The following is a 23919-nucleotide window of genomic DNA, read 5'->3' as shown; positions in this document are numbered from 1 at the left end:
CATGTTCTTTTTTGCTTCTTGCGTCTTGCTGCAGTCAGCTCTGTCAATCAGATGTGATTTTGATATGAGCACTGAAATTTTTAATTCTGCCAGGAGCTCAACCCTACCAACCTTATGGTTTAAGTACCTAAACGCAAAGCTTCTTTTAGATGCTTTGTACAGTAAGGGTACCATTTCTGGTGTAAGCTTGCTGCCTGTCTTCCTTCCAGAATGGTGAGAGTGGCCTGGACTAGAACTCCTCCAGGAAGGGACTCCAGTCTAATCTTCTCTCTTAAACTCCCCAAAGTCTCCCTTCCTGTCTGAGAAACCATTTAATAACTCACAAAATGGCTGCTATTAAAGTCCCCTCAATATTGTGACCAATCATGTGCAGCTCTGACCAAATAGATATTTCATGCCAAAGGACCCATCCCACTCAGTTAGAAAACATCTGTGATAACCCAAGTCATATCTCTTTGTCATATAATTAAATAGATAATATCTCAAATACAAACCTGCATCTACATTTAAAGCAATATTGCACACTATCTGTATTGTGTAAAGAAAACTGTATTCCAAGCTTTTGTCTGATACTTATTTTAATAACACATGCATTAAGTATGCCTTCTCTCATGTTTATTATGGATTTGTCTTTGCAGATGAGAGAAGAGAACAATTTGCTTCTAGACAGAATACACACTTTTGAGCAGGACTTGGCAAAAGCAACCCTTTGCCCCTGTCTTCCTTCGAATACATATGCTGTTCCACCAAATACAGAAATGCTGGTCATTTCTCACCAGGTCTCTCAGCAAAGCACCTATTCTTTTGGGACAGGTAAGTACATTCTTTTATAGTTTTAGTGTACTTACAAAAAATACATTACCAGACAGATGCATTTTACCACCCACTATTCCACTACAGATTTGTTACTTCATTGTTTGGGCATAGTGATTAGTTCCAGGTGCATGTGGTTTAACTACTACCACATCTATCATTTTGTTAAAATTTGAAGATCTTTGATTGGGTAAAATTATTTTATTTAACCCTAACTTTGTCAACCATGTAAATTCTCAAATCAGCGTCAAGAGTCCAGAACGTGATTGATAAATCTAAACTCTAAAACCTGAAATTGATGTTTTCTTGTTCTTACATACACATTCAATGTCAACAAGCCACTTATTAGACCCGGAATCCCTAGTTAGTTGAGGTAGGTACCTTAGGCCAAGTAGGGAACCGCGTTCCAACGTCAGGGCAAGGAAGGTCACCTTCTTAAATATCTCACTCTCTCGGTAGCTTGGCACGAGCAGCCAGGCTTATCTTCAAGACAAATGTGTAAAGTATTCGCAACCCCGCTCACAATAATCCAATGATGACACCACAAGTAGACTCCACACCAGTTTTATAAAACAAGTATAAACTTTATGTAAAAAGATACATGATAAGACCACACAATATAAAACCAACATATGAGGTTGTGTAATATGTCTCCTGGCCGGTTGTTCGGCCAGCCAGCCCTTGTAAGTTCTGGAGATATCAATGAGCACTTCTAAACATTCTCCTGTACTCCTAATATCATGTTATACAGTTTGTAATGCTAGAATCAGGCACTTTTCCAATGTAAAAATACTGTAATGCGTAATGTAGCAATTAGATACTCTGCTATGAAAAGAATGCAGTGCGTAACGCACCAATCTGGCACTTTGCAAGGTGAAATAATGCAATGCACGATACAACCACCAGATATGCCGTTCTGCAAAAATAAGGCAATGCGTATACACTAATCAGGTAATTCGTTATGCTGGAATAATGCAATGCGCAGTACTCTAATAAGGTAGTTTGTTATAAAGAAACAAGGCAATGCGTCATACGATAATCAGGTAGTTCGTTATACAGAAATGATGCAATGTGTCTTACGTCCGTCAGGTACTCCGTTCTACAGAAATCGAATACTACGTAGTACACTCAGGCCTCGATCAGCAGGCCTCTGGTGGTCTCTCCACCTCTCCTCTGACCTGCAGTCAGCCTCTCAGAGTTGCCCCCAATCACAGTACGATGTAATCCCAAAGTGCAGCTTAGCATTAGCACTCGGGCCCCTGTACCGCCACTCCCTTGGCAATACGGGCCGTAACACGAGCCGAAACAGAGGCTTGCGCTGCCAACACAAGACAGAGGCCAAGAGTGTCTCCTTCCGAGGCCGCGCCCCGCCCCAGGAGTCGACACACGTTACCTGGGGAACGTGAACCCACTCTTCTCTCCTCGTCCAGCGGCTGGGCATCCAATGCAGCTTTGTGAAATGGTAACGGCAGCTCGGGCCGTCAACTCGGCTCCTCCGGGACTGCCAGTCCTGGCCGCTTCACTTACGAAGATCTCAGGCTGCCACAAAGCACGAGCACACAGCGTTGCTGAGTCTTCTTTCATTCCGGGTGCACGATCACTGGGCACTCCACACACAGGTTTCAGGATGCACGAAGGTCAAGCGCACAGCGTCGCTGAGACTCACTTTACTCCGAAGCACACAATAACACGGTAAATCCTCACGAAAGTCTCTCCGGTGCACAACGCACCCGCACACAGCACCGACGAGACTCACTTGGATTCTGGTGCACACGATAACAAGGTAAATCCTGACAAAAGTCTCCCGGTGCACAACACCCCTGCACACAGCGTTGAAAAGATTCACTTGGATTCTGGTGCACACAATAACAAGGCAAATCCTCATGAAGTTCTCACGGTGCACAACGCACCAGCACACAGCGGTGATGAGACTCACTTGGATTCCGGTGCACACGATCACTAGACGACCCTCACAACAGGGTTCAGGTTGCACAAAGCACACGCACAGAGCGTCGCTGATCCTTGCTTGGATTGCAGGTGCCCCCGATCACAGGCCGATCCTCCTGAAGGTCTCACAGTGCACAATGCACACGCTCACAGCGTCGATGAGACTCACTTGGACTCTAGGCACCCACGATCACAGGGCAGTTCTTACGAGGATCTCAGACCACAACAGGCACGCTCACACAGCGCTGCTGAGACTCTCCTGGAAACTTTTGTGTTCCTGTGTTTCCGAACAGGGAGCCAGCTCACCTCAGGCCCTTGGGAATAAGTTACTTAAGGACACAGCACAGAACAAAGTCCTTCAAGCAGGGAGACACAGCACACAGCAAAGTCCCTTTAGCCTTTCCTTGGTTAAAGCAGCAAACTGCAGGCCAGCCCCAGAACACACAGCAAGGGTCAGTCCTATCCTTCAGTCTATTCAGTTGTTTCTTTCTTGGCAAAGGTCCTCTAGACCACGAAGTAGCTCCAGTCTTGTTCACACTTGATGAAGCCATTCTCCAAAGTTCAGGGGCTTCAGCTCGCATAGTTATACCCCTCAATGGCTTTGATGTTTTTGTGTTTCAGGGGGCACTGACCCCTGTTCAAACAAGTTCTGGGCGCCTCCCAGCCATTTACACCTTTCTCCTTTGATTAATGGGGGTCTGGATTCTCAATCACTCAGCAGGAGATGAGCCAATTGTTTTATACAGCAACCCAGGCCTCTTCACCTCTAGGGGCTCCTCCTCCCCCTACACTCCAGATGCAGGTCAGCCTGTTGCTGTCTCACCTCCTCCCTTGGGTCAAGTCATTCCCCAGATCCTATCACTTTCAAATCCAGACAGTCAATCCACATTCAGGCAGAGACACACAGAAATGCTAGAGCACAAAAACCCAGCCACTTCTAAAAAAGTGGCTTCTGAACATACAATGCAAAAACCACCTACATAAAAAGATGTGTTAAAACATTGTGAGTTTGGGCATACTAAACTTCACCTTTCCATCTTAAGCCTTTGGGAAGATAGGCTGGAAAACATATTACACAGTCTTGCCATTCTATCCTATCGGCAAGATGGCCTTTCAACAGTGAAAAACGAAATGGACATTATTTCACTGTCAGGACATGACGCACACCTTAGTGCATGTCCCACCTTTCACATGCACCGCATCCTGTCCAGGGGGTACCCTGGACCTACCATAGGGGTGTCTGATGTACATAGAAAGGGAAGGGTAAGGTCTGGCAAGTAAATACACTTGACAGAAAACATGACAGTTTAACAAACTGCGCGCAGGCCCTGCAATGCAGACCTGAGTTCCCTTTTTAAGGCTACTTGTGTGGATGGCACAAATAGTGCTGCAGGCCCACTAGTAGCAGTTACATTACCCGCCCTGGCACAGATAGTGCACTTTATTAGGGACTTTACTCAGTAAGGCAAACATACCAATCATGGACAACCAATTCCCATTACACTTTATACAGGCAGCACTTGCACGTTGACACTGTTTAGCAGTGGCAAAGTGCCCAAAGCATTTAAGTTGGCAACACCATGTCATAAAAAAAGGTCGAGGGGGGAAGCAAAATGTTTAGAGACTTTAGTCAAAAAGGGCCAAGTCCTACACCACTTATGGAAGTAGCCCAGTTTTGCCCCAGGGCCTATTGAAAGTGCATCAGTAGAACACCTTCATTCTAGCTTTTGCTGTAGTGAAATGTTAACTGGCTCATTTATTTTGTAGTTTCACATTTTTTATTAAGATTTATTTCCCTCAAGGTGACACTATCATAATAGCTTACTTAAAGTTTGCATTTAAGTAAACAAAAGAATGAATTGTCCTTCATTTGACTGCAATTTGTTTAAGGCTAGTCCTTTTGTAACTTTGCTGACATTGCCTATTGACTTAGCAGAGTGTGTACTTGTCATACTTGAGTCTTATGCCTCATGAAACCAACAGCCCTAGCTTGTTGTTCTGAAACACACGTTTCACATAAATCAAGTCTCACTCACTACTGATATATTTCTAGAGTGAGGTTAGTCTTGTCATTGTCAGAAATGCAAATGAGCCAGAAAGGTTCCTGTTGTTCACAGAGCTTTATACGTTTTGGTTGAATATAAGCCTCACTGATAGAGGTTCTATAAGCATCAGCAGCTTCTTTTAACCATTTGTTTTCACTTTCATTGTGAAGATGATCAAGAATGTATTGTAATAGAAAATTCCCATCTCTCTGATCTTTTCAAGGAAATATTTTCCCTTTGTGTCCTTCTCCAGGGCTGGGGGCCTAGTACAAGAAAATACTGTTTTACAAAGTGGAGTGCTTATTGTTTCATTGCAAAAATGTTTATAACATTAGGGGCACTTTTTATTAAATTAGAATAATCTCTATTAGAGCCATATTTCTTTTGTCATGATGCAGTAATGAAAACTCCCTCTCTTTCCGAAAACAGGTACAGTACTGGCAGCAACAATACAAGCTTTTCTTAATGTCTTTAATGGTTTTTAAACAAACAGAAGCAAAAAGTCAAAACACACAGTAGTAGTTACGTTTTTATGAAGTCCTTTTGCACAACCAAGAAAAAACATAAAAATATATCCTTCAGAAGCCATTGATTGCTACAGTATTTCCATCTGAACAGTCCCTTGGAGTGAGGGACCTTCATATTTACGAAAACCCCAACCGAATTCAGAGTCGTGTCCATAATCAGACTGAGTAAGTGTGACGATATGGCGTGTATGTTTTTGGGCATTCAAATCAGGACGCTTGTGCCTGGGACATGTGTGCATGTGAGGTGAAGTAGTCTGGGTATTTTCAAGACTCCAAGGGGCAGGGTGATGTAGAGGATTGGGGTGCAGTTTAACATGTTCGGGGGTGGGGGTGGGGGTGGGGGGGGGGGTCTGACATTGTTTGTGCAGGCTAGTGTGAGCAGTAACACATCCCATTCAGTTATTCTAATGTGTTTTGCTACCCCTCTGTGTTGCACAGTTATAGCCGCATTCTCCTCCTCAGCCCATTTTAACAGTTCTTTTGGTGGAACTCCACGAAATAACAAATAAAAGTTCACTAAGCTACGTGAAGTTCCGTGAGCTGCAGAGTGGGTTACCTTGTGCTGTTCGCACTGATTTTCAGTGCCGGGTGTTTGTCCTGTGGTGTAAAATTAGCGCGAACGGCATCTTGCACAGTGCAAGAGGGTGCTGCTTCTTTCTGGCCCTCAAGTAGAAGTTGTACTCGAGCGATAGCTTACTCAACGCGAACTGAAGGTTTCTCAACGCGAGCAGTAGCGACCGCCCGCGACCACCCGCATTGAGAAAGAGGTCTAGCATTGGATTTTGCTCATAGGATTTTGCTTGCTGTCGCTTGCCAACTTAAAGAGATTGCCATCTCTCTCTTTGCAAGGACCAGTGCCAGGCCAAAAGATCTGTAGGCAGAGTTCCGGGTTCCAGCGATTAGGTTTAGTCATGATCTCTCTTACTAAGTGTTTCAGAGTTTTCCAGTATTTGGACAGTGCCTTGTAGGTCCAGAACATATGCAGTAGGCGTAACTTCTGTTGCAACCAGGAAAATGTCTATATTTATATATCTTGTAAAGAACAAGGGAACCCAAGTAATCTGAAACTAACGTTGGTGCCCATAAGCGTCTCCACCCTTTCCTGCACAGCTTGGGAATGAAGACGGTGGGCCAGTGATCTTCCTGCCCTATTCTCACCTGCATAGCACATCTGTTTCGTGCGCAGGAGGGCATATTGCGCCCTATCCATATTTAGAGCCTTAAGTTTTTTACGGGCCACCGTAAATTGGAGCTGCATTTCAAAGGAACCAGACTGCTTGTGTGTTCCTCTAGGTACCTTGTGCTACCCACCAAGTGAGCATCACGTCTACCTTTATTGAGGTGGCAAGCTGGTGTGATAAACTGGCCCTGTATCATCGCCTTCAGCGTGTCCCCAGCAAAGCTATGGGGGTGTTTGGTGTGTCATTGGTAGCCAAAAGAAATTTGATAGTGGCCATGATATCAGTGACTGTCTTTTCATAAGTAGGAAGTTTGCAGTTGAGGTGCCATGAACAAGGGGGAGGTATGGAGCTAGGAAAGACACACCTGAGGGTGATGGCAGAGTGATCAGAAAGGGCAGCCACCCCGAAATCCACCACTGAAGTTGCGGTAGTGCTGCGGGCAGATGTTATGAAAAGGTTGGTTCTGGCATAGGTTTGGTGGACAGCAGAAAAGAAGGTATAGTCCTTCGTAAGCTGATGTCGGTATCTCCACATGTCCACCAATCCCACGACCACTGTCTGTATGTTGAGATGAAAGCACTGGTTTGTCCCACCCTCCAAGTGGATCTATCCAGTTAGGCATCAGGCACAATGTTAAAGTCCCCTCCTACAATGATATCTGTGTCTGGGGTGGCAAGAACATGGCCTATGGCATCTTTAATAAAGGCTCCTTGATGATCATTTGGGGCACAGAGGTTAGCTAGCGTAAACGTGTGACCATTAAGATCAGTTTGCAATGAGAGGAGCTTACCAAGGAGTTCTGTATGTAGTTGGGTCGCCCTTCCTGGGAAATGTGTAGCTAGAAGAATCGAAACAAGAAATGTATGTAGGAGGGTTTGAGGGACAGTATTTATAGACCAACTTTACTCCATACCCCCAATCAAAGACTTGCACAATTACAGGGAGAAAGTCAGTCTAATGGTATGACAAAAAAAACTCAAATGCTCAAAAGGAGCTGCTCACCAGGTGTAAATAGCTTGCCCAATACCTGGCATAAGAGAAGTCTCCATCAGCCCACCCATTTGGCGGAGCTTCGTCATTTGGAAGACTATGAGAGGAGAGTCAAATGTAACCAAATGTTGCTCCAAGGCTAACATAGATAGATACCTGACCTCATACTCTCAATGATCTCAGCCACAGTAGTTGTTCAAGATATGAGACAGCTGATGAAGGCAGTGCAAGTGATAGACGGGTGCAAGTTAAAAATGACTACAAGGACAAACAAATAAGTTTATTGGGTATTGTCCAAATGCCATAAAATAAAATAGTTACAACAAGGGGTGGTGAGGGACAGAGTCTCTGAATTAAACAGAATACTCTCACCCAGTCAAGAGATCAGGGCTAGATCCAACACCGTTTTTTAGCTCACTGCACCATCCCAGTTTCAGAAACTGGCTGTATGCAAATTAGTCTGTTCCTGTCCCAGTGCATGATGGGAACAGGGCAAACCAAACTACAAAAGCCAATTCTTACACTGGGAAGGAAACAAGCTACCGGGGACCGGTTTCTGGCATTTCAGCCGTCTTCGGCCCGGCTTGCTTGAATCCTGATGGTGCAATGAGCAAGGGACTCACATCTGAGTATACCCTTCCACGCTTAGGGTGGACAAAAATATTTACAACAAGGGGTGGTGAGGGACAGAGTCTCTGAATTAAACAGAATACTCTCACCCAGTCAAGAGATCAGGGCTAGATCCAACACCGTTTTTTAGCTCACTGCACCATCCCAGTTTCAGAAACTGGCTGTATGCAAATTAGTCTGTTCCTGTCCCAGTGCATGATGGGAACAGGGCAAACCAAACTACAAAAGCCAATTCTTACACTGGGAAGGAAACAAGCTACCGGGGACCGGTTTCTGGCATTTCAGCCGTCTTCGGCCCGGCTTGCTTGAATCCTGATGGTGCAATGAGCAAGGGACTCACATCTGAGTATACCCTTCCACGCTTAGGGTGGACAAAAATATTTACAACAAGGGGTGGTGAGGGACAGAGTCTCTGAATTAAACAGAATACTCTCACCCAGTCAAGAGATCAGGGCTAGATCCAACACCGTTTTTTAGCTCACTGCACCATCCCAGTTTTAGAAACTGGCTGTATGCAAATTAGTCTGTTCCTGTCCCAGTGCATGATGGGAACAGGGCAAACCAAAAGCCAATTCTTACACTGGGAAGGAAACAAGCTACCGGGGACCGGTTTCTGGCATTTCAGCCGTCTTCGGCCCGGCTTGCTTGAATCCTGATGGTGCAATGAGCAAGGGACTCACATCTGAGTATACCCTTCTACGCTTAGGGTGGACAAAAATATTTACAACAAGGGGTGGTGAGGGACAGAGTCTCTGAATTAAACAGAATACTCTCACCCAGTCAAGAGATCAGGGCTAGATCCAACACCGTTTTTTAGCTCACTGCACCATCCCAGTTTCAGAAACTGGCTGTATGCAAATTAGTCTGTTCCTGTCCCAGTGCATGATGGGAACAGGGCAAACCAAACTACAAAAGCCAATTCTTACACTGGGAAGGAAACAAGCTACCGGGGACCGGTAGCTTGTCTCCTTTCTGGTGAAGAATTGGCTTGGTAGTTTAGTCTGCCCTGTTCCCATGATGCACTGGGCCAGGGACAGACTGATTTGCATATAGCCAGGTTCTGAGCTGGGATGGGGCAGTGAGATAAATAACGGTGATGGATCAAGCCCTGATCTTTGGACTGGGTAAGAGTGGTCTGTTTAACTCAGACACTCTGTTCATCACCACCCCTTTTTGTAAATCGTTTTTGGCCACTATAGGTGTGGCAGGGTATACTCAGACATGAGTCCCTTTCTCACTGCTCCATCAGGATTCAAGCAAGCCGGGCCGAAGAAGGCTGAAATGCCAGAAAACGGTCCCCGGTAGCTTGTCTCCTTTCTGGTGAAGAATTGGCTTGGTAGTTTAGTCTGCCCTGTTCCCATGATTCACTGGGCCAGGGACAGACTGATTTGCATATAGCCAGGTTCTGAGCTGGGATGGGGCAGTGAGATAAATAACGGTGATGGATCAAGCCCTGATCTTTGGACTGGGTAAGAGTGGTCTGTTTAACTCAGACACTCTGTTCATCACCACCCCTTTTTGTAAATCTTTTTTGGCCACTATAGGTGTGGCAGGGTATACTCAGACATGAGTCCCTTTCTCACTGCTCCATCAGGATTCAAGCAAGCCGGGCCGAAGAAGGCTGAAATGCCAGAAACCGGTCCCCGGTAGCTTGTCTCCTTTCTGGTGAAGAATTGGCTTGGTAGTTTAGTCTGCCCTGTTCCCATGATGCACTGGGCCAGGGACAGACTGATTTGCATATAGCCAGGTTCTGAGCTGGGATGGGGCAGTGAGATAAATAACGGTGATGGATCAAGCCCTGATCTTTGGACTGGGTAAGAGTGGTCTGTTTAAGTCAGACACTCTGTTCATCACCACCCCTTTTTGTAAATCGTTTTTGGCCACTATAGGTGTGGCAGGGTATACTCAGACATGAGTCCCTTTCTCACTGCTCCATCAGGATTCAAGCAAGCCGGGCCGAAGAAGGCTGAAATGCCAGAAACCGGTCCCCGGTAGCTTGTCTCCTTTCTGGTGAAGAATTGGCTTGGTAGTTTAGTCTGCCCTGTTCCCATGATGCACTGGGCCAGGGACAGACTGATTTGCATATAGCCAGGTTCTGAGCTGGGATGGGGCAGTGAGATAAATAACGGTGATGGATCAAGCCCTGATCTTTGGACTGGGTAAGAGTGGTCTGTTTAACTCAGACACTCTGTTCATCACCACCCCTTTTTGTAAATCGTTTTTGGCCACTATAGGTGTGGCAGGGTATACTCAGACATGAGTCCCTTTCTCACTGCTCCATCAGGATTCAAGCAAGCCGGGCCGAAGAAGGCTGAAATGCCAGAAACCGGTCCCCGGTAGCTTGTCTCCTTTCTGGTGAAGAATTGGCTTGGTAGTTTAGTCTGCCCTGTTCCCATGATGCACTGGGCCAGGGACAGACTGATTTGCATATAGCCAGGTTCTGAGCTGGGATGGGGCAGTGAGATAAATAACGGTGATGGATCAAGCCCTGATCTTTGGACTGGGTAAGAGTGGTCTGTATAACTCAGACACTCTGTTCATCACCACCCCTTTTTGTAAATCGTTTTTGGCCACTATAGGTGTGGCAGGGTATACTCAGACATGAGTCCCTTTCTCACTGCTCCATCAGGATTCAAGCAAGCCGGGCCGAAGAAGGCTGAAATGCCAGAAACCGGTCCCCGGTAGCTTGTCTCCTTTCTGGTGAAGAATTGGCTTGGTAGTTTAGTCTGCCCTGTTCCCATGATGCACTGGGCCAGGGACAGACTGATTTGCATATAGCCAGGTTCTGAGCTGGGATGGGGCAGTGAGATAAATAACGGTGATGGATCAAGCCCTGATCTTTGGACTGGCTAAGAGTTGGCTGTTTAACTCAGACACTCTGTTCATCACCACCCCTTTTTGTAAATCTTTTTTGGCCACTATAGGTGTGGCAGGGTATACTCAGACATGAGTCCCTTTCTCACTGCTCCATCAGGATTCAAGCAAGCCGGGCCGAAGAAGGCTGAAATGCCAGAAACCGGTCCCTGGTAGCTTGTCTCCTTTCTGGTGAAGAATTGGCTTGGTAGTTTAGTCTGCCCTGTTCCCATGATGCACTGGGCCAGGGACAGACTGATTTGCATATAGCCAGGTTCTGAGCTGGGATGGGGCAGTGAGATAAATAACGGTGATGGATCAAGCCCTGATCTTTGGACTGGGTAAGAGTGGTCTGCTCAATTCAGACACTCTGTTCATCACCACCTCTTTTTGTAAATCATAAAATAAAATAGATCGCCTGATAGTATGGAACGAATTTACTATCTCCTGGCGAATAGTGAGGTCGACATGTTTCAGCCGTGTTGCCAACTAGCCCGGCTTTCTTCAGGACCTAGTAGATGTTGAGTGCTACTGCAGGAAAGACAATCAGTGAAAGGTGTTGCACATGTAAATTAACACGTAAAAGAATTATTAGATCAGTGGTTTATTACCACCCTACCAGACATGAATCCCATGTGTGTGTAGGTAAGAGCTATTTCTTCATTCCCAGCTTTCTGTGGGAGTAAGCCCCACCTCACCTGGCAACGGCTCGGTGGTTGAGGCCCTCGCTATGTCCGTCGGTACCCCCTTGCGATCTGCAAGCAGTGTGTGAGGTCGAAGCTTCGCCACCCCTGCCTCAAAGAAAAGTATTACAGGGCAAACCCTCTAGTAAGCAGACATCGCCAGTCAGCCTTAAGGAGATGGGTTTCTTGAATAAGGCATGTTCAAGCTAATTATAAGGAGGCCTGTATTGGGGAGCCAAACAAAAATCAAGTGGGTGCCCAGTCGCAAAAATGTATCCTTCAGTAATACATTTGTGTGATAGTGCCAAGGTGTACTTGTATTGGTATTGGATGTTCAAAAAGCTACATCAGAGGAGTTGGAGCAGGCCCCAGAGCCGATGTAGGCATCAAACAATAGGAGCCGTGGCTTTTGAAATAACGAAGGTCACCACTTGCCTCCGCTACATATGCATCTGCGAACGTCCCAGAAATTCAGTGCGCTGTTGGGATCCGATGGACTATCTCGATGTTCTAGTTGGTGTAATAATGTTGCTTTTTCCTTTTGGCTTTCCTTCTCCGTAGGTTTACAAACCAGTTTCAGCGATGGGTGAGAATATTGACGCATCCCTGTGGGAGTGGATTCGGGTCGTTGCAATGACAATTGAGTGGAAGGCTCCCCCAGGAGGGCGGTCATATCCAGTAGGCAACTGGCCTCATCCATGGTCCGGATACTCCTAGTCTCATTGTCTTAGACAAATTGAGCCGAAAGGGGTGCCCACACTTCTACTTGATCCCTTTGTCACAAAGTAAATCGGTCAGATGTATAAGAGATCGATGTCACTGGGGCGTTATTGGTGAAAGATCCTGACATAGCCTACCCTTAGTGCCTTCAAAATCGATGGCATTCTGTCCCATACACCAGACATAATGACTTCCTTCTCTCTGTAATAGTACAGACAATTGAAGATATATTGTGGTTGTCTTGGGGAGCAGGCGGGCCATCCCACTCTATGTTTACAGTCAAGCATAATTGTCTGGTCTGCAAGTCCTGGGACAACATGATGAAACAGGCGAATGACAGTCCTCCAGCTTTGCAGATTTTACCTGCAATGGGAATCCTTGTTTGTGAATGTTGGAACATTTGGATCTCTTTTCAAGATCTTCTAGTTGATACAGGAGCTCTGAGTTCTTTTCCAGCAGTTTAATAAGTTCCCGACATTCGCCATTTAAATCTTCCGTTGGTTGTTTGTTCCAAGGAGTCGACACGCTGGCCCAGCTCATCTGGTATCCTTTACATCTGTCCTTGAGTTCTCCGATGTTGTCCCGGAGAGTCCCAAAGAGGGTCTCCAGGAACGCCACTGTTATCGGTGCGTCTTCACTTTGAGAGCCTGTTTTGGTCGCCTCCGTGGGAGGGGGTATGGATATGAGTCCTTCCCCGCCCTGATCTAGCCTCTTTGATGGGGTTTTGGTGAACATATCTTTAAGGGTGGCGTCTTTTTTGGAGTTGCACTGTAAAGACATGACTTTCATGGGGCAACTCTGGTCGTAGCAGAGATAAAGGGTGCTGCATTACCGTAGGTCATCGATTAGATCAAAGGGGATAGTCAAATTCATCAGTGATGCACGTCCCTTGCAAAAGTTTCGAATGACAGGGCCCAGCATTGGAGCCAAAGAGCCTACGGTGAACACTCTGGCACGTGAAGGTAACCCCGACTAGAACTGCCCACACGGTTTCATCATCTACGGAAGGGTATGGGCGGGAATAGAGCAACTCGGAGGATCTGATGTTATCATTGGGGTGCGTTACTGTGAAGGCACAGGCATCTGAAGGAACATTGAGCAGGTAAAAGCCTTCCGCAGGGTGAGATATGTGCAGGGAGGCCAAGGAAACTAGAGCTGAAATTCCCCCAGTAGTGCAGTACAGGCAACAGGAGAGACATGCAGGCAGGCAGGCAGAGAATGTGAATCGGGTGGGGGGGGGGGGGGGGGGGGGGAGTGGGAGGGGCTTGTCCTTGAGGGCTTACAAATGTCTATGAAAGGGCCAGGTTGCCAGATCCACGCCTGGTACTCGAGAAGTGTCTAGTGGAGGCAATCGGGCTTCATCGTTGGGGTGGGGGCGCAAGCCACATCAGCAACACCCCAGCTGTGCAGGGTCACTCAGGTGTAGCAACTGAAGCCGTCAGGGAGTCGCAGCAAGTTGCGCTGCTATTGCCACATACCTCCGACCTCATGGACCACCATCTATGGCTGAGCAGTCCTGAGGTGCAGCGTCACATACCCCGCACTGGACAAGCCATCACCTACCCTGGAGAGCAGCAAAAGGCAGCAGGGGTCCACTTTGCGGCCAGGTTTAAGCTGTGTCGAGCAGTAGTAGAGTCGAGCCCATACCATTCCATTCCACAATGTATGGCAAACAGCCCCAGTTCCGGCATCAATCAAGCTCCCGCACGGAGCTGAAAAGGAGTGCAGGGCTTCACCGCCCGAATAGGAGCAATCAGTACTCACCCATCCCCTCCGCCCCCCCCTCCCCCCTCGGACTGCAGTATATTCCGCAGAGCTGGGGAATCAAACACAGGCTGGGAGGTTGTGAAACGCGTATCACCACAGATTTCAGTTCAGAACTCCTTTGCGGCCGCCATTTTAGCTGTGTGGCCATCTGAGCAGTTCGCCTTCCAGCGGGCTCTCTGGGCAAAGCAGGGTCAAGCTTTGCCCCAGGCATGCCAGCAGTCATTGTGGGGTCCGGGGGAGCACAGCATCCGCCTCCATGTGATACTCAGGCAGCGGAGCTACAAGAAGTAGGTTTTACATGGGTGCCATCTTGGACACCCACTTTCCCCCACTCCCCCCCCAACTTCCCCCCCCCAGTCCTTTAAATACCATACGTTAGTCTCCATTTTGTTTGTTCCAGAGATTATGTAAACTTCAAGCCACAAGATCTGATGCTGGTACATTTTTCAGTGGGTTGTGCATATGCTGCAAACATCTGAACGTAATTTGCTTGGCATAAGTTTGAATTCTTGCGACTAATTCAAACTTCTGTTCATCCACCCTTGGCATGGAAAGCTTTTGCATCTGGTACACCTGAGTCCTGATATTAAATGCCAAAAACAATGTAGTCTATATTGTGTGGTATATAAATTTATAATTAACCGTACCCACATATATGACACATTGTAAACAAATGAGCGACCACATTCTTTTTTTATGCCTTTTTTGAAGACAGGACACAGCAAATGTGCTGTTTCCCCCTGTTCTTTTGATTTCATCATTCACATTATAACTGTTTCATGTAAGCCATGTTCCTTTTTTAAGGAGGAGCTTGACAACATAGGATGATTTAATATCGATGCCCATCTCTTGACCTTCTTGTACAATGACAAGAGTGCACTGGTAAAAGGGGCTCAGGTTCTGCAGTAAAAGTGCCTCTCTCTTTCCTTTCACTAATCTGATATGATCTTGGATATGATATGCAGTATGAAAGAGAATCTCTAACATCACAACAGGAACTACAGCTCAAACAGAATTGTGTGGGTGTTGCAGGCCCAACCTCCTAGAGGAGGTGTGCTCTAGAGTTTCAAAGCTGGGGATATAGGCCGTATAACTTTCTATATATGGATCCTGCAGAATGCGCTCTATAGTACTTCTTTTAAGTTGTATTAATTTACCAGCATCATTAGCCTAATGGAAGTGACATCACATGCCTTTATACAACTCCGATGTCGTAACAGGAACTGACTTTGGATGACCTTGATTACATCAAAGGATGTGATATAATATGATCTTTGTAATCAATGACAACACAAGAAGTAACATGATGAAAGTGAATACAGTACAATAAATCTTAATAAAATAGCTATGGGCGGGCATCCAAGATAGTCGCGTAAGCAGAGGGCTCCCGGGACCCGCGCCGCCCTCCTGCGACTATCCTCGAAATATCCTGATTTTTATTATGAGCATTTGAAGATGTACTCTTGCTGACTACGATATCCTTTCAAGAATCCAATTCGGATGTCGGGAACCGATTTTACATTAACTTAATCTTTCTGGCCTGCCCCCGATCGAGACCGGGGACTCTGCTGCTTTGGTGGGCCGAGGAGTAAGTCAACAACAATGGCCTTAGAGACTTCCTCCCAGCCGGCCTCGTTGTCGTTTTCAGTTTCGATTTCTCCTCGACCCCTCGATTGACTATTCTAAGAGCGGTTCGGCTCCCAAGTCGGTGTAGCTTCGACCCGCTGTGTTGTCCTGCCATATCCCTCTACCTTTGCTTCATCCCTCGCCTCGCATGCTACAGTATTGGCCTGAAATTCTGATTTGGTATCTCAATAGCATCGGCCATTTTCACCAGGTCCAGACGGCCCCTTCGGGGCACGGCTTCCAATATGGCTTCCAAACCTGAGTTCGAGAGGCGCAAGACGAAGACGCCGACCCATGGGGGACCTATCCAGACTAATGTGATGGATCGCTATCCGCAATCGAAGGGTTCCCCCGGCAGTACCGTCCGTACTCTTGCGGACCCCAGGACGGACTCTACCGCGCCATCGGAGGTTTCGCTCCAGGACCTAATGAGTGCCATCACTGGGATGAAGGCTGATGTGGGGCTACAATATGAGGCCATTGTCTCCAAGATTGATACTGTGGCTGTTGATGTCACACTTATCAGAGCGGATCTGGCTAAGACGAATGAGAAGGTCAAGGCTTTGGATTTGAAGGCCTCCAGTCTCGTCACTGATATGGCGGACGCACAGTCGGAGATTGGTAACCTGCAATCATCGCACGACCTGATGGCCCGACGACTGGACGAATATGAAAATAGGGCCCGACGGAACAACATTCGCTTGGTGGGAGTTCTGGAAAATCAAGATGACACCACTGTTGACCTGCTTGTGGAGGATCTGATCCTCAACCATCTTGCTCCCGCCGGACTCAGCAAATTCTTTGCGGTTGAGCGTGCTCATCGCTTTCCGGGTGGGAAGCCTAAACCAGGAGCCCCCCCCCCCCCCCCCGAGGCCTATTATTGCAAGGCTTTTCCATTTTCGGGACAGGGACGCTATCTTCCAGGCCTCTCATGGTCGTGGCCCTTTGAAGTTCGACAATAGTACTGTTAACATCTACCCGGATTTTACTCCTCAAGTCCAGCGACAAAGGATGGGGTTCCAGGGAGTGAAGAGGCGCTTGTGGGACTTGGGCCTTAAGTATGCGATGTTGTTTCCAGCTCGATTACGCATCAAATATGAGAAATAAACAGTTTTCTTTGATCGACCAGACTGCGCCAGTGACTGGCTTGACTCATTGTCGAAAAGAGACGATCTGAGCGGACGCCCCGGTGGAGCAGAGGGGGGGGCATCGGCCCAGGAGTGACACTGTGGTTCTCGACCTCTGGTTTCTTGTTAATAATTTTCAGCTGAATTATGCCATTTGCTTCTTTATTGTTAGGGTTGAGCCCGAGGGTGGTTTGGGTGTGGGTAGACTTTTCCTCCTCCGGGGTTCTTTGTGTAGTGTAGTTATGAGAGGGCGACAGGCACACTGCAAATTGGGGTGGCTTTTTAGTCGTACGCAGGGGTGCAGGGTGGGGGGTGTTGTAACGGGGGGTTGTTGGGGGGTGGGGGGAGGGCTTGTTTTTGTTATTGTATTTGTTTTTTTCACATGGCACTGTATGCTTTGCTCTTCTCCGTTTCTAGTTGGGCTCTGAGGAGGGAGGGTTGCGGTCCTTTACCAGGATGGGGGGTGGTGAGTTGAAATTGCTGTCCTGGAACGTTAATGGTATGGAGGATAAGATAAAACGTGGCGTTGTATCTCAGTTCCTCCGACGCCAGTCTCCCGACATTGCTTTGTTGCAAGAGACCCATCTGATAGGGAATGCTTGCCGGGCCCTGGATAGACGTGGATATAGACTGGTTGCTCATGCTGGCTTCACCTCCGGTTCCAGAGGATTGGGCATACTGATTAGATCCTCTCTGCCCCTTGAAATAGATGATGTAACACTTGATGATAGGGGTCGATATGCTGCAGTTTCGGGGAGGTGGGAGGGTAAGATGCTCTCAATAGTTAATGTGTACGTCCCCCCGGGTCTCCAGGCCACTACCTATGCTGACCTTGGTCGGCTTTTGCTGGGGCTTCCTGATGGTCTCCTTATTCTGGGGGGGGATTTTAATTCTGTCGTCTCTGGTAACTCTGATCGATACCCCCCAGAATCTTACCGAATTCCCAGATGTGGCTTTCTGAACTGCTGGAAACCTTTGGATTGGTGGATGTTTGGAGGCTGCTACACCCCTCGCACTTGCAATATAAGTTCCACTCTGGAGCCCACGCCAGTCTTTCTAGAATCGATAATTTCCTAATGCTGTCAGCCCACTCTCCTTCCGTGCGGGAGGTTCGTCACCTCCCCAGGGGCATTTCTGATCATTCCCCTCTGTGGCTAAGGGTAGCGGTTGGGGTAGGTAGTGAGGGCAGAATTGCTCCTATCAATCCTTGGTACATGCGACACCCCAAGACGCGCTCTGAGCTGGTCAAGGCCATTGATTGCTATTTTGATGAAAATGTGGGATCTGTGTCCTCTTCTGTTTCCCTATGGGAGGCTTTCAAAACTGTTATTCGGGGTTATTCATTGTCGTTGATTGCTGTTACTAAGAAGGCTAAGCATGAAGAATGATTGCGTCTCGAGGATGAAATAACTGTACTCGAAAGTGAATTGGGTGGAAATGATACTCCTGCGACTTTACACTCCCTAGCTTTGAAACAGGCAGACTACAGAGCCCTGGTGACAGACGCGGCCAAAGTTATGAATCGTGACCAGCTGGGCAGACTCTATGATTTGGGTGATAAGGCGAGTAAGCTTATTGCGTGGTTGGACAAGTCTGAGAGAGCAAATCGAGTTGTTCCGGTGATTGAAAGGTTGAATGGGGATTGTGTGTCCGACCCGATTGGGATTGTTGATTGCTTTGTAGATCACTTTCAGACGGTCTATGCCTCTGTGAGTGATAGAGATGAGTGCGATTCTCGTTTGCTCCTGCGTGATATCGCGCTACTCTGCCTCTCTGATGAGGACAGGGCCTCGCTGGATGCGCCCATAACAGTGGATGAGGTCGCTGGTGCCATTCGTGCCCTTCGATCCGGTAAGGCCATGGGGCCCAATGGATTGCCTATTGAGCTCTACAAGTTGCGGCCTGACAAAATGGCACCATACTTGAGAAATATGTTTCTCGAGGCCTTCGAAAATGGCCTCCTTCCTATTGACCAGCGCCTGGCCACTATCGTTGTCATCCACAAGGAAGGTAAACCACGTGATCGATGCGCTTCCTACAGACCCATTTCACTGCTTAACGCTGAACCCAAGATATTGGCCAAATTACTGGCTACTCGATTGATTAAGGTGATCGGCGACTTGATCCATCCGGATCAATCCGGTTTCATCCCGCATCGAAACACCGCCCTTAACCATAGGAGACTTCATGGAGTTCTCGCGAGAGCTGGAACTCTGACTGAACCGGCCATTTTGGCCTCCCTTGATGCCACCATGGCTTTCGATATCATCGAATGGCCTTATCTCTGGGCAGCTCTCTCCAAGTTTGGTTTCGGCTCGAATTTTATTGCCTGTGTTTAGCTCCTTTACGAACGGCCTCTAGCCCAGGTGGTGGTGAATGGAAGGGTGTCTGGTTCTTTTGCACTTGGGCGTGGCACCCGTCAGGGTTGTCCGCTGTCTCCGTTGCTTTTTGCTCTCGCCCTGGAGCCGTTGGCCGAGTGGCTTCGTTGGGAGCCCTCGATCAAGGGCATCCAGTGGGCCCCAGACTTTGAAGATCGTGTCTCGCTATATGCAGATGACATTCTTCTTTATCTCACCTCACCCCGGAAGTCACTTAATGTGCTTTTTGATGTTCTCACCTCCTTCGGGAAGAACTCGGGTTTTGTTATTAACTGGACCAAATCCTGTGTTTATGTTCTGGCCGGGGATCTCCCTCCGTTGCCCCGTAGATTCCCGATTCAGGTGGTCGAGACTGCTTTTAAGTATCTGGGGATTCATGTCTCCTTGGATTCCACCGTCCGTTACGACCGTAATCTTCATGCTCCTCTCCAGCGGCTTAAACTTGATGTCTCACGGTGCCGTCGCTTGCCCCTCTTCCCATTGGGGCGTGCGACTCTCTTTAAGATGATGTCGCTCCCTAGGTTCTTGTATGCACTTCAGAATTTCTTTGATCCCATACCTCCCGGGTATTTTCGTGAGGTTGAGAGCCTTCAGAGACAATTGATTTGGGACGGGCGTGCTCGTATCTCCTTACCCAAACTCACTTTGCCGTGGTACGACGGTGGCATCGCCCTCCCTGACATCAGACGCTACTACTGGGCCTCGCAGCTGTGCGCGGTTAATCACGTAACCTACGCCCCTGGTCCTGCTCCTGCCTTTGCGATGGATAAGCATCTCCTGCCAGGTGGGAATTTTAACAGGGCACTGTATTCTAAGGAGCCATTTCGCGCCCTGACTGGTCCTACGAAAAGTGCTGCGCGAGTGTGGCGAGACGTGAATACTGCTATGGGATGGAGCGATAGGTTAACCCGAGTGACACCGTTGTATGACTCTGATAGACTGGGCAATTTGTGGAGAACGAAAGGATTCGATAAATGGGACATGATTGGTATTAGCAAGGTGGAGGATCTCTGGTCCAAGGGTAGTGTTAAGACTTTTGAGGCGCTCAAAATAGAATATGAGCTTGACGACAGGGAACACTTCAGGTACCTTCAAGTGCGGCATGCCTTGACCTCCGTCTTCCCCCCGGGGACGGTGATTCCCCAGTCCTCGCCGCTAGAGGATCACATTCTTGATGGCCATGTGCCGGACAGTACCATATCCCTGATTTACAAAAAACTCATCAATAACAGGGCTGATCTACTCGTGTGACTTAGGGCTTCGTGGACCGCTGACGGCTTGTAACTCGATGACGAGGACTGGCAAATGGCTGTCTCCTCCCCTAAGGAGGTGGCCATACCTGCCCGCCTCCGCTTTGTACAGTTGAAGATCCTCCATCGAGTATATATGACTGGTACGCGTCTGGTGCGAATTGGTTACTCCCTTGATGGGTTATGCAAGCGCGGCTGCGGTATGGATGGTACCTTCCTGCATATCATTTTGGAGTGTCCTGAGGTGTCTGCCTTCTGGTCTAGAGTGCATGCGATTATGGAAAGGGTCACTGGGGTCTCTCTATTGCCTGAGGCCCGAAGATGCCTTCTTAATGTTTGGGAACCGACGGACTATAGTACGGCCCAGACTTTTTGGGCGACTCTTGGTAACATGGTTGCCAAGAGGGATATTGCGCAACTCTGGGGTTCCCATAGACCACCCACGATAACGGCTTGGAAGGAGAACATGGACTGGTGTATGTTCAGGGAAAAGACGGTCTATGTGGCTCGGGCCGACCTAAGAAATGGGGCAGAATTTGGTCCCAATGGAATGCTTATCGTGGGAATATTTGCACCCCCCCACAGGACTACACCATTGATATTTCACTGTCCCCTTAGTTGACGTTCCGGACGTTTGTCTGTAATAATATGTATGTATTGAGCCGCTCGCCACCCTTCAACCCGAGACATGTGCTTCATTATTGTAGGATAATTGGATTCTTTGCCCTCTCCTCTTGAGTCCCTGCAATTGACTTTTGCCATGTGTTTGTGTGGTTTTTATGTTGTACGTTTAATTCTTCAAAAGTTAAAAAATGAAACCTACTATGCTTATCTTTGATTCTACCTTATGCACATGGAACTACTGCGGGTCGTTTAACCTGCATGCAAGATGGTAGCTCCAATGTATGATGTTATACTGCTAAATGTCATAGCGGCCGGCCCAATGGGTTGTAGGCAGACAGCTGTGTACTGTGCATGAAGGAAATAAAGGTTTTTAAAAAAAAATAGCTCAGGAAAGAAGCTCACAGAGTGTTAAACACCAGGACTAGTGGGTGAAAATGGGACTTAAAAAAGACAAAAAGGTTTACAAAAACTACGAATCTGACTTTCCCAAGTGTGGACATAGGAGTGGCAAGAGGAAGATGGAACTGGAAATAATACAGGGCAAAAGATACGCATACACTGCCATAGTTCCTGGTGCTCTGGAATCTGTATCTGGGTGAGTAACAGAATTACACAATGGGTATCTTTTGTTTCTGAAAGCTATCCAAATCTCTCAGGGAAACTGCAAGAGAGAGAGTGGAATTACCAGCAGCCAATACAAATGCCCCGTGAAACCTCTGCCCTATAAAAGAGAAACCATTGACACTGAGTTACAGGTGGGAAATTACTGCCAAATGTGCTAACAGACTTCAAGATAAAAGATGCACACATCAAATCAGACGAGGCCAAATCAGCCTTCCATCCTTTAGTGGTTGGTAAATTGACTGTCATTAAAAAGGGCAATACTAGCCTTAGTTACAGCACTACGGATCAACAGAATCATCAGAGCAAGATGGCTGGTGTTGCTTTGGAACGCATGATGGGGGGGAATTAGGGCTCTGGGTTTTATGGTATTTATTTTTTTAACATTTCTGTCTGTATAAAAATATGCAAATTTTAGTATCAACCTTGTGCTTATTTACAGCTCTTTAAGCCTCTTTCCTAAAAGTACATTATTTTTAACCGTAGTATTTAGAATCACTCAAAAAGCAACCCAATTTACTTTTTTATACACATTTAAAAATAAATACAGACAAGGAAAAAAATGTTTTCTGTCTGTATTTATCTGTAAAAATCAGTAAAAACTGAAAACAGGGAGCCTTATTTAGAATTGTGCATTGCAAAGGAGTGTCAGCCATCTTACATGGTGTTGTTGAGGGGAGAGGAGATGGTGTAAGTGCTAGACAGGGTGTGAGTCTTGGAGGCTAAAACCCTAGGGTTCTGTTTAAATCACTTCTCAAATTGTAATTCCTGTCAAATTGCAAGAAAAAAACTAATAAAGGGGGGTAATAAATGTAAAAAATAATCTCCTTCATCTTTGAAGTGATTAAAAGAAAAGTAAACGGGCTTTCCTGACAGCAAGGAAAGATGCACAAAATAAGCAGTGACGGGGTGCAGGGAATGGGAGTGGGTGGATGAAATAGTCCCTGCATTAAAGCAAAAGGTCACTAATGAGGAGAATTAATGTGTAGTTGAGGAGTGGTCCTGAGCTTCAAACGGAAGTGATGTATCGGGAGCGGGAACCAATGAGGAGCCACTAAAGAGCAACGCTGGAGTCAACCTTTGTGAAGCAGCAGACGGGTTTACACTCCATATAGTGAATAGAGCAGGTGTTGCAGACAGCACATGCACACTGCCTAGGCTCGACCTAATAACCATAGAAAAGTATTGAAAAACCAAAGGTTACAGGGACGTTATAGCTACGCTCAGGTTTCACTCGTTCAAAACCAGTGAAATTCAGCTGTTCTAGTTAGTGAGCTAACTATAACTCGTGCCCCCGCAATGCACTGCTTATGACCTCACATATTACATAACTCATGACATGGTCAGTGACATCTCTGATGACAACTCAAATGACTTAACTGATGACATCATCCACAGAATCTCCGACACACCCACTCTGTTTTTTTCGACGTAAAGTAATGGTGGGTCAGGTTTTTTTTTACAATTGGGCTTCAGATCTGCAGGTACCCACAGGTCCGCAGAGGATCTGTGTCCCTAGATAGCTATATATTTCTTTCTTTAATAACTCCCAAACTTTTGAACAAATTTACACAAAATTACAAAAAGGTCTTTTTTGAGACCAAGATCTACCTTTCTGCAAAATTTGGTGTAATTCCGTTCAGCGGTTTAGGCTGTATTCATATCTAAAAACTGCAAAATCCCCATAGACATTGTATGGGGAAAAGGTGTTTTGGGACCCCCTTTTTCTGCTTCACGAATCACCCCAAAACTTTCCAAACGGTAGATTTTGTGAAGATTCATCAAACTGTGCTAATTATATTACCAAAACAAACAATGCTTTGTCTGTGGAAAAGGTTGGTCCTTACTACTTTTTTGGGAAGACTCAAACAAAAAAATGTAATTGTTGTATTATGTTTTTTATTGCCATATCTAATATGTGTTAACCTGGGACATTAAATGACTACTTATTTAGAGATCAGCTGGTTGGAGGAACTAATAATCCACACAATCAAAGGGAACTTTTATGAATAAATCTTGATTTGAGTGAAGCTATAATAGAAAGCACTGAGCACAATGCGAGCGAAATGAATGGATCATCAGACCATCTAGTTTGTGCAGCTAGGTATAATAATAAAGGAAGGATGATGTCAAGGTG

The 23919-nt window shown here is 46.8% G+C and overlaps 1 protein-coding gene across 1 annotated transcript in view; it reads left to right on the top strand.

The window, feature by feature from the left end:
- Positions 1–23919, top strand: part of LOC147709040 (uncharacterized) — a 263194-nt gene that overhangs the window by 223067 nt on the left and 16208 nt on the right. Inside the window, exon 9 of the mRNA XM_086927643.1 lies at positions 639–813. Coding sequence (XP_086783769.1) covers positions 639–813 — 175 coding nt within the window. The remainder of the gene's footprint in view (positions 1–638; positions 814–23919) is intronic.

The sequence above is a fragment of the Lissotriton vulgaris genome, chromosome 6 (genome assembly GCF_964263255.1).
Source record: "Lissotriton vulgaris chromosome 6, aLisVul1.2, whole genome shotgun sequence".
NCBI classification, from domain to species: domain Eukaryota; kingdom Metazoa; phylum Chordata; class Amphibia; order Caudata; family Salamandridae; genus Lissotriton; species Lissotriton vulgaris.
This window is presented reverse-complemented; position numbering and strand designations above follow the sequence as displayed.